This window comes from Platalea leucorodia (genome assembly GCF_965183815.1).
Source record: "Platalea leucorodia genome assembly, chromosome: 4".
Classification (NCBI taxonomy): domain Eukaryota; kingdom Metazoa; phylum Chordata; class Aves; order Pelecaniformes; family Threskiornithidae; genus Platalea; species Platalea leucorodia.
Window position 1 is genome coordinate 74,214,593 of NC_138826.1, and position 10,445 is coordinate 74,225,037.

General features: G+C 55.3%; 2 protein-coding genes across 2 annotated transcripts; one reads left to right on the forward strand and one right to left on the reverse strand.

Annotated features, from left to right (window-relative positions):
• The first annotated feature begins 3,823 nt into the window (after window positions 1-3,823).
• Window positions 3,824-9,185, forward strand: TMEM140 (transmembrane protein 140). The gene is made up of 3 exons (XM_082310037.1): window positions 3,824-3,974; window positions 6,000-6,111; window positions 6,958-9,185. Exon 3 carries the CDS (start codon window positions 6,984-6,986, stop codon window positions 7,575-7,577), a length of 594 nt encoding a protein of 197 aa, XP_082166163.1. The 5' UTR covers window positions 3,824-3,974; window positions 6,000-6,111; window positions 6,958-6,983; the 3' UTR covers window positions 7,578-9,185.
• LOC309589643 (cell cycle regulator of non-homologous end joining-like) lies at window positions 9,114-10,186 on the reverse strand. The gene is made up of 3 exons (XM_082310038.1): window positions 10,061-10,186; window positions 9,892-9,973; window positions 9,114-9,630 (listed from the first exon to the last, which is right to left on the reverse strand). Exons 1-3 carry the CDS (start codon window positions 10,177-10,179, stop codon window positions 9,391-9,393), a joined length of 441 nt encoding a protein of 146 aa, XP_082166164.1. The 5' UTR covers window positions 10,180-10,186; the 3' UTR covers window positions 9,114-9,390.
• Window positions 10,187-10,445: the final 259 nt, after the last annotated feature.

Genomic DNA, 10,445 nt, shown 5'->3' on the forward strand with positions numbered 1-10,445 from the left:
ATGTCACGGACGCAAAAAATGTACATGGATTCAGGTGAACATGTACCTTATGGATAGACCACTGGGAGTTTTCGCATAGACACATACAGCTTGGGAAATCTCCTCGGCTTAATGTTTGTTCTGCTCTGTTTGTTCTGTTCCTGGGCATCCATGCATGGTCACCTTGGAGGCAAGGTGCTATCATAGATGGCCCCTTGGCCTAAACCAGTATGGCCATTCATGTGTTCTTACATACCTGAGTAATATTTTATTCATTACAGTCATATACCTGCATAGTTTGCATCTTCTTAATGTGTATAGCATTGTACAGGCATTTGGGAGAAGAGATGAAAAATACGCTGCTTAAGACAGGTACTGAGTTTTGTCCAAAGCCCAAGTCAGTGGGCTTCCTCGCTTTACCTCGTCTCTCTCTCTACAGCATACTCCATTTTAATCCATACATTGGAACCTATTGCTGCAAAATTGGGGCCACCAAGTTTTGAGCATTTGAGAGGGGCTGAGCTAGAATTGCCAATAATAAATAAAACCTAAATTATTTGTATTTGCAAGAAGAAAGAATTGGCCCAATACTTAAAATACTTAAAAGGTACCACTGGAAGAAAATATCCCATACAGCCTCTCTGTTGTGCATTGTATAACACACAAGAGGAAAAATCATATCATATTACGGCAAGACAAATGCAGTAATAAAGACAAAAAATTAGACACATAGGCACGTCATCATTACAAGGCCTATCAGAGTCAAGTGGGTCAGCTTTCTGTCAGGGCTAGAACTGGATGCAAGTATGGTGAAGAAGGGCACCTAAAGGCTGCACCCAGCTGGCCACCGGTCCTGGGGAATGAGTTCTGGGAGCCTCACATCTGATACCCTGCAGGATTAGGGTTCAGTCTCATGGAATCCTAAATGCAGCACACATGCAGACAGCACAAAGCCATTTAGCTTTGCACTGCCTTGGACTCTGGCTTTTAGGTTGCCAGCAACCTCCTCATGACAGCTATAGGAGGAAAAGCATGGAGTTGGTTTTGTTTCACTGAGCTTTAGTTATTTTTAGTTGTCAGCAGATTACAGATGAGAAAAAAATACTCATTTTATGATTTCTTCTGAATAAAAGTGATTTCTAAACAATGTAGAAGAATATGAGGTGGACTCCAGCCTCTCCTCTCACCACTCTAAGGACTCCCACAGGAATCCCTCAGGTCTGGTACACTGGGGCAGTACCAGATATAGCTGAGAGGGTTTTTGAGTAACTAGAGAGCGCCGAGTTCTGCTGTGGAGATTCCCTCAGGAATGAGGACCAGGGTCATGACCAACTTCTGGGAAGCAAGTTTACTTTTGAAACAGCAGGCTAAAATAAGCAAAACAATTTTGAGAGTCCCAGCTCATCTCATGCTTTACTTATGATTGCTAGTATTACTAGAACTGCTTGACAGTGTTGCTGTGTGTGCTTTAACTGCACCACAAGAAACCAAGAGCCACAGAGCAGTTCATTCCACTGTAAAGCCATCTGAACATCTTGACGCACACAAGAAATTATGTTTCTATTTCAGGAAACAATTCCAGGAGGAACAATTGCACAGGAATTTAGTGGAAGCTGGCTCCTGGGAAGTGCTCTCCTTTCCCAGTCACCAACACCAGGCCCCAGCAGCCCAAACACTCCATCCTATCTCCCCTACCTACAGGCACACATATATAGAAGCCCTGCTCTCTTTCTCTTCTCTCTTCCCATTCTTTCTCCATGAGACAGGTTGATGATCATATCCCTGCTTACCCCACCCCACACCCATCACACTTATCCTCCCCAGCTGCTCCATCATCAGATAGATTTTGAGCAGCTGAAGCCAAAGGGGCAGCCAGGGGACACCTGTAAAATGTCCCTAGGAAAGAGAACAGCAGGGCATATTGCATCCTGCCCAGCCTTCAGGCACAGTCTTCCCTGCCCAAACGCCTGGAAGGAGAAGGCAGCAGAACTACCTGCCAGAGAGGCAGCCAAAGATGTGGAAGGAGGCCTCCAGAATAAGAAGGTCAGTGCTACCAAAGGCAAGTCTTGAGCCAGCGGTTGACTGTGCCTCTCCCTGCTGGCAGCCAGTATCCCAGGAGGCATTACAAGCAGCAGAGCCCAAGGCCCTGCAGAGGAGGAGACACAAGGCTCCTTGGGAAACGCTGAGGAATGCTTCTTCCATAAGTGCACAATCAGGCAACCAGCTCTGGCCAGGAGGATGCCACACTCCAAAAGTAACATTCCCAAATGGTGTATTTATTGAGAGATGGACGTGTGTGCAAAGGCTAAAGCCAGGATGTGTGGCCATCTGTCACACTCATGAAGGCTGAAGCGTAGGAGATGGAAAGGGGATCAGACACCTACCTAGGAGGACAGTGGCTCAGGGGAGACATGCTGTGGCATGATGGAGCAGACTCACTGTGGCAGTCATCCTGATTGCCCTAGCAAACAGGACCCCAATGTGAAGTGAGGATGTTTGGGAAGGAGCTGCTTGTGCCTCCTGCCTGTGGCAGGAAAACAGCAACCTTCCCTGTGGTGCTGAGATCAGCTAAGGAGCTAACTGATTACAAGACCTAAATCATACACCCGTTTCCTTCCAGAATGACAGAAAAGTGGGCGGTGTGAGGCGGAACTGCATGACCACTCCTCCTGAGAGCACAAACATGCCTCCTGCCAATGCATGTTTCCTCACTCGAACATATGTCTTGCCTTGGTGGTCTCTGCTCATACCTCAATTTCCCCGCCAGCAGCCTCAATGTTAGATGATGGCCATATTCAGCCCCAAGGCTTCCTCCTGTGTCCCCACTACTCACCACATTAAGCTCAGCAGCTATGGCCTGCTAGGCTTTATTTGCTGCAAGCCTTCTGCCCCTGCCCCTGATTTCTCCCCCCATAACCCCTGCCCAAGCCATCTGTGATCTGAACCACCTCGAACCAGACCCTTGCCCTTCTCAATGCTAAAATTATTCCACGCACACAGGCCAGATAGGAAGGCACCTCCCCACCGCCACCTGCCTGATGTCTCTATCCATTAAGCTTCTCTTAGGGCTTCCTCCCATATTTCCTTTCGCCTCCCTTGTGCTCTTGGATGTGAGTGCCAATTACAGGCTCACAACCTATGTACCACCTGGACATTTCCAGACCATGCCTAAACGTGGAATTACTAGGTGGGACTGAACAGCTTCACGGCTACGTGTCCCACACGTATCACCCCTCAACACACACCTCTCTAACAGACCCACCACCAAGGCTACTTATAGGACAGGACAAGTGCTTCTGGACCTGGCCAGGAGGACTAAAGGAAGGAGAGTTTTGCCCCTTACATCACTTGAGGTTTTACAGGTTTCCTGTTGCAGCAGGCAGCTTGCCACTTCTCCTGTGCTGTGCCTGTGTAGGCACTGTGTCTGCAGGCTGACGGGGAGCTCAGGCGAAGCTGGGTCTGGGAAGCAGAGGGAGGGGAGCAGCATTCAAAATGCAAGAAGGGCAAAGTGGTCAGTGAACTCTGACAGTGCTGGGGTACTGGGGTCGGCACTGAGACGGTCAGTCACCTCTACCGAAGTGTCCAAACAAAACAAACTCATCTCAGCCTCCACGGACACGCAAACCACTCTAGTAGCCCAACTTTTGTGGGTGAGCTTAGTCTGGTCAGTTATTCATGTGGGTTAGCACGCCAGGAGAAGAAAGTGCAAACCTGCCCCCGGCTTGGACAGTGGTGGCTGGGCTCGGCTTGTTTTCTTGCTCATATTTACATGACGCAGTATCAGGGAGGAGCACTGCATCAGGCTCCCACGGCCCAATGGCTCAAAAACGAAACAGAAAGCAAAGGCAGCTGCCTGTGAAACAACAGAGGCTGTGGTGTCAGAGCCCAGCCGGCACAGGACCTGGCAGCAGCCACAGACCAGCTCAGCTCGCCAGGGTGGCACCTCGGCCCTCTCCAGCCTGTTTCAGCTCCGCACCCAGCCAGATGGGCAGCCCGTAAGTATTCTCTACTGGGTCCCCCACCTTTTTAATGCCACTGGCATTGGGGGCAGCTGCCAGAAGAAGTGGTGCAGCAGGGTGCAAATGTCTGGGAGAGAGTAGGGCCTTTCCCAGGTGTTGGACACTTTTGGGGCAGTTCCTCTGCAGTCTGGTCCATGTGCCACTGGCTGGTTTCCATTTGCCAGCAATCCTTAGCTTGTCAACAGCCTTTCTTCACCTGTGGTTTCCCTGCAGCCGATCCTGCCTGACAGGGAAAGAGGGATCCTGGCAGGGAGTGGGTGGCTTGAGGGAAAGGTGCTAAGGTCAAAGCTGCCTTCCTTTCCCACTACTCTTGCATGGCATTACTTCCCCCAGCAGCTGGGAAGGGGGGATGCAGGAAAGCCGAATCTCCTGGGGAGCTCTTCGGTGCAAGAGAAAAATGCCCATTCCCTCACCCCTTTGCATTCAGCCTGTTCACTGCAACGGGGTCCAGTGGCTCCACAGAGATGTTCATCCCCGCACAGAGGCCAGATCCTGCACCGGAGCTGCGTGCCTTGGCCTCTCCGTCCCACTGCCTTTGCCCAGGCACTTAGCCAGCAGCTCACTGCAGGGAAGGCACAGCTGCAGCCGGGGAAGGTGCTCACCTGCCTATGAGCCAGCAGAGGGAAGGGCTGTGCCATCCCAGCAGCACAGAGGGTCACTATGAGCCTCATCTCGCACACAGTCACCCCAGGGAGCTCCTGAGCAATGCGCATGGAGCCTCTCTCTGCCCGGGAGACTGAGACAGAGCTCTCCCATGGTGAAGTCCAGAGCTTCCAGTGATGCCTGCCCAGAAACAAGGGGGCTGAAGCCAGGCTGGGGCTCGCTGTGCTGTACTTGGGTTCCTCTTGCACCTTTGAGGTAGATCCACAGACTCTCCTGTCCAAAGGCACAGGCACCATCTGTAGAGGGGCTGCAGATGTCTGGGAAAAGCCCCAGCTGGACACAGCGTGACAGCTCTTTCCTGTTTATCCCTTACTTCTCAGCCAGGCTGCCTCCAAACCAGCCTTGGGGCCGAGCTGCAGAGCTCACAAATGCCGTGTCTGCGGCTGCGCTGGTGGTGGGGCGCCAGGTCTCAGCTTTCATTGCCAAACTGTACATTGCCTCCAGGCCAGCTGTGTGCTCTCTGCCCCAGCTGGCACAGGGTACCCGCATGAGACATGTTTCTGTCTCTGTCACAGTCACACCTGGGGACAGGGATTTACCTGCTGGGCTAGGCTGGGGAGGCAGCAGGAGGCTGAGGGGCAAATCTGCCTGCAATTTGGCAGAGTGAACAGAGCGGTATCACTGGGGAAAGAAAAGACGTCCTTATTGACATGAACCTCAAAGCAGAGGAGAGGTCAGAGATACCATGGGATTTCCCTGGGCCCTCATATACGCAGAGATCACATAACAGCGCAGGGTCTCTGGGATGGCTCTCCTCCACCCCGGCATATATTTCCACAAACCTGCTAGGAATTTAATTCTCTGTCCCCTGTCTAGTAAACATGTGCAACTAGGACAATTTTTAATTGCTTTTTTATTTTATGGAGGGGGGGGTAAATAAAAGGTAATGTGAGATAATTGAACAAAAAGCCCGTGTTTCTACAAGCCTGCCTCCCTTAGGAAACTGTCTAAAGAAATACGACAGCAAGGGTTGGTGGGTGGGCAGGGCCAGGAGCCAGCTGGGCTGTACCGTTTCCAGCTCCGAGTTCTGACAGAAATCCCTGGGGAGCTGGTCAGCTAACCAAGAGCACCCTCCAAGCGCAGCTTGTTCTCCCTCTGAGGGCTGCGAGGCAGGATGGTAGGAAGAATGGTGGGCGGGCATGAACCCTTGCAGGACCAGGAGAGGAAGAGCAGCAATGCCTGGCTGCAGGAGAGCACATGTAAAGACAGACAAACCAAGAGGCAATACCAGGGACAAGACAAACCCTGGTGAAATTACACGTGCATGAGGTCTCATTCTGCAGCACACTCTGGGCCCAAGCACAGATATTTTCCTGGTCGTTTGTGTCTTCATTGTAGATTCAGAACAATGGGCATGTGACCTTCCAGTCTCTCCAGGAGCCTCCTGTTGTGAAGAAGACCTCCACGAGAAGCTACAAGAAGTGAGGTATTGACCAGGGGAAGGGGACAGGTCAGTGTCTGGATGCTGTGACCCCTTTCCATGCTGTGTGTGTGCTCCTCTTGGCTATGACTGTGTGGAGGAGGAGAATTTTGGACAAAGAAGCTTTATTCCTGTGCACATTAAACATAGGTGCCCCACTCCCAAGTATCACAAGGATCACAAGGAATGTCCTTGTTTGCCCAGAACCAAAAGAAAAGCATTTTCCTAGAATAGCTCATAGCCCCCTCCTTACCAGACAGCAGTGTTTTGCTCCCCTCCCAGCACTGCAGTTTGCTGACAAATGCCTATTTTGTCCAACGTGAGACCCAAGTAACAAGCGATACGACTGGAGGAAATGGACGCAAGTTGCGCCAGGGGAGGCTTAGGTTGGGTATTAGGAAAAACTTCTTCACTGAAAGGGTAGTCAGGCACCGGAACAGGCTGCCCAGGGAAGTGGTTGAGTCCCCATCCCTGAAGGTATTTAAAAGACGTGTAGATGCAATGCTCAGGGACACGGTTTTGTGGTGGAGTTGGCAGTGCTGGGTTAGCAGTTGGCCTTGATGATCTTGAAGGCCTTTTCCAACCTATGATTCTATGGTGCAAAGGGCGTGTGCAGTGCTAAGGGAGCCCCACCAGTTTCATCCCATCCTCCCAGTGCTGGTCCATGCACAGGACATCATTAAGCCACCTTTGCCGTGACCAAAAACACACCCCCCTCGACCCAGGAACACATGCACAGCACAGAGGCAGGACTGAGACGCTCCTGCCCTACTTGCAAGGGGAGTCCTGAGGCCTCAGTGACACAGGCTCAGAGCACACCTAGGGAAGGGTGCCATAACACACAACATCCAAGGGGCCCCCCTTCATGTTTTGCAGTGGGCGTCCCCACAGCAGGCTTTACCATGATATCAAGAGAGCTGCTGCAACAGAGGTGCACCAGGCACCTGCTCTGTGCGCTGACCCTCCTTGAGGCTGCCGGGACCTTGGCCTTGATGTTCTACGCACTGCTATGGGAAGCCGGGAACCTGGTCAACCTCCCTGACAAACGCATCGGCTTTTACAACTTCTGTCTGTGGAATGAGACAGCCAGGGAGCTGCAGTGTCTGCAGTACAAGCACCTGGAGGTGATGGGCATCAGCCCACCAGGAGTGGTGTTAGCCAGGGTTTGTGTGTACACCTGCCTGGTCTTCAGCATCTTCTACCCCATGTTTCTTGCACATGTGATGTGCGCAGACAAGAGAGAGGACTGGAAGGTCATCCTCATCATACTCATCATCCAGAAGATAATCCTGTCTGGAGGCCTGGGTACATTTCTCTTCCAAACCTCACAGTGGATTCACCCCTCTGATTTCACTGGGGGCTTCCTGGCACTGGTTGGGACTCAGGCTCTGCTACTGTTCCAGATTCTCACTGCCACTATGTACCTTAGCTGGGCCAAGCACACACTCCTGCGTGAAAGCCATTTTACTGAGGAGGCCCTGCCCATTGAGATTTGACAGTGAAGAAGATGCAAGAGCTACTGATAACCTGATTTAGAATACTAATCCCACTACAGCTTTAGTCACTGGCAGGAATTTGATCCTTAGTCCAAAGGCCCATGTCCAGCCATGCTCTGGCACACAGCTGTGATTGCTGCCGCCAGCTGGCAGGACTCCTGCAGCGAGCGGGCACCAGGTATGAACACCCACAGCACAGTATGGGAGCTTCCCAGAAACAGCAGTGTGTTGTTGTGTCACCCCTCAGCCTGGGGCACAACATCAAAGCAATAGCATTTCTGGCCCTGACCCAGAGGACAGTGAAGGGGACAGATGAGAACCAGCAGACAGTGGACACATCTCTCTGGCCATATCTAGCCTAAGTATAGGCAGGCAGAGAAGCAAACAGGCTTCCTCTCTTGGAGCTGTCCAAAGAGACTCTGCTCCTTCTCCACCTCCTGGACTAACCAGGGATGTCTTTGAGGCAATTGTGACTTGACACGCTGTGGCTTCAAAATGCCATCACAGCAGTGGCAGCCCCAGAAGTGCACTGGAAATACTCTCTTCAGCAGGAGCAACCTGTGCTTCATCTGCTGGAATAATATCTGGAGTGACTCTGCTGTAGTTCATTAGGGTGAAGTGGCCCACACCCAACCCCAGCAGCAGCAGAGCACCTGGAAGAGCAGCCTAACAACTTGATAAACACTGAACACAGCCCTAATGAGGAGGGTTTCCATGAGGAAGCAGAGGATTTTGGTGCAGAGCCCCAGGTGTGTCCCCACTGATATTAACAGGACTGAGCCCAGCACTCTACCAGCCTTTGAGACTCCAGGAGAGACTGGTTCTGTGCAAGGGCAGCTCACCGCAGAGCCAGCTCAGCCCAACACATGCCCCATGCAAGGGTGTGCTTGGGGAGCAGGGCCAGGGCTGCTACAGGCCAGGGTGCAGTACCCCAGCTGGGCCATCACAGCCAGAGTGCTGGATGGGGCCTCTCCACCGTGGCAGTGCACAGCACCACTCCATGCCATGTCTGCAATCTCACACAATGAAGCACCTGTTTCCCCCCCGCCATCCCCTTCGGGCATGTGAGTGTCCATTTTCTCTCCTGCTGCAGTCTTCGTGGGGATGTGGCTGGTGATGCTGGTTTTACTGATACTTCATTTCAATAAAGGCCCTCGCACCTGCCCCAGCCTCATGTGGTTTGTCCATCCTCCCTTCAGACCAGGGAGAGGATGCTGAGCCATCCTCATCCCTTCACCGGCCACAGCCCCCATCTTCACCCCTCGGGATGGTCCCTGGCCCTGCCAGTCTGCTCCCACCCATGTCCTCCTCAGCTATGGGAGGCCTGCCACAGCCTGGAGCCAAACTCAGTGCCAGGCCCAACGGGGACAGCCTGCCAGGCCCCACTGCAGCTGTCACAGAGGGACCGCAAGGACAAGGGAGCCCCAGGGCTGAACCGTGACTATCCCAGCTCCGCAGAGCCAGCAAAGGCCTTCCAGGGCCAGCAACTCCCTGCTCCCCTCCAGCCCTAACACTGACCCACCAGAGGGACACTCGCAGAAACCCACATGTCCTCTTTAATCGGCCCAGGCTCTGAGACGCCAAACAGAAAGGAACGTAACCTAATCACCTAATCTAGAGCCAAATCCCACCGAAGCCAGCACACGCTGGGAGAAGCGAGCGCCCCCTTCCTTTTTGCCCAAGGCCTTGTGAGCCTCCTACCAGCTCCGCAGGCCACCAACACAGGCCCTCCTCCCGCCACCCTCGGTGCTGCGGGAGGGGACACCCTCCCCACTGTCCCCTCTGCTCCTGGGGAGCCACAGCGGAGGCAACGTTAGCTGAAAAAGATCGCCCTGACATAGTTCAGAACATCGTCCTCGGAGTCCTCCCAGCCTGTCCTCTCTGCGTCGGCGCCACCACCAGCGTCAGGAGGGGATGGCAGAGCCGGACTGCGGTCGCTGCCTCCCCCGGTGCCGGCTGTGCTTCCAGGAGCCTCGTCTGGGGTTGGCTGGAGCGCCTGCTCCTCTTCACTCCCGGACCGGGCCTTCTCCTCATCTTCCTCGCACCGTCGATTCTGACCAAAGGGAAAACAACCAGACCCGGCTGTGCGCGACTTCACCCCGGGAGCGCTCCAAGGGGCAGGCGGGCAGCCCGGGCCGGCCGCGGGGCAAAGGCAGCTGCGCCGACGCCGGCGGCCTCCGGGCAGGGGACGAGGGGACCGGCAAACCCGGGCGGCGCTCGGCAGCGCCCCCAGCGCCGCCTCCCGCGGAGGGGCCGCCAGGGAGCCGGCGGCGGCAGCCCTCCCTCCCGCCCGGCCGCGGGGGTCCAGCCTCACCTCGGCCAGGACCGCCAGGGCCACGTCCACCAGCTCCGCCTCGTTCATGCAGTACACCGCCGCCGCCGCCGCCGCCGCCGCCCTGGGCACCGCACGGGGAGACCCTCAGCGCGGCCAGGGCAGGGCCCGGCCTCGCCCGCCCGCCGCCCCCGCCGCTCCCCGCCGCTACCTGGGCCCTGCCGCCGCCCGCCGCCGCCCGGCCTCGGGGCGGGGCGCCGCCGCCGCCCGCTCGTCCCCCGCCGCCCCCATCCAGGCCGGGAGGAGCCGCCGCCGCGCCGCCGCCGCCATCCCCCGCGCGGCGGCACCGCGGGCGGGGAGGGGCGGCGCGGCCCCGGGAGCCGCCCCCGCCCGCCCGAGCGGGAAGCCCAGGGCTGCGCCCGCCCTCGCCGCCGCGCCGGGGCCAGCCGCGTCCGCGCAGCGCGGCAGGGGCGGCGCTGCCGCTGGGGCGGGTTTCTGCCGTCACGCCGAGCCCTCTGCCTCGCTCAACCCTGAGGGCAGCCGAGCAGCACAACGGCCCCACCCCACCCCCAAAAACCCACGTCGCGACAGAAGCC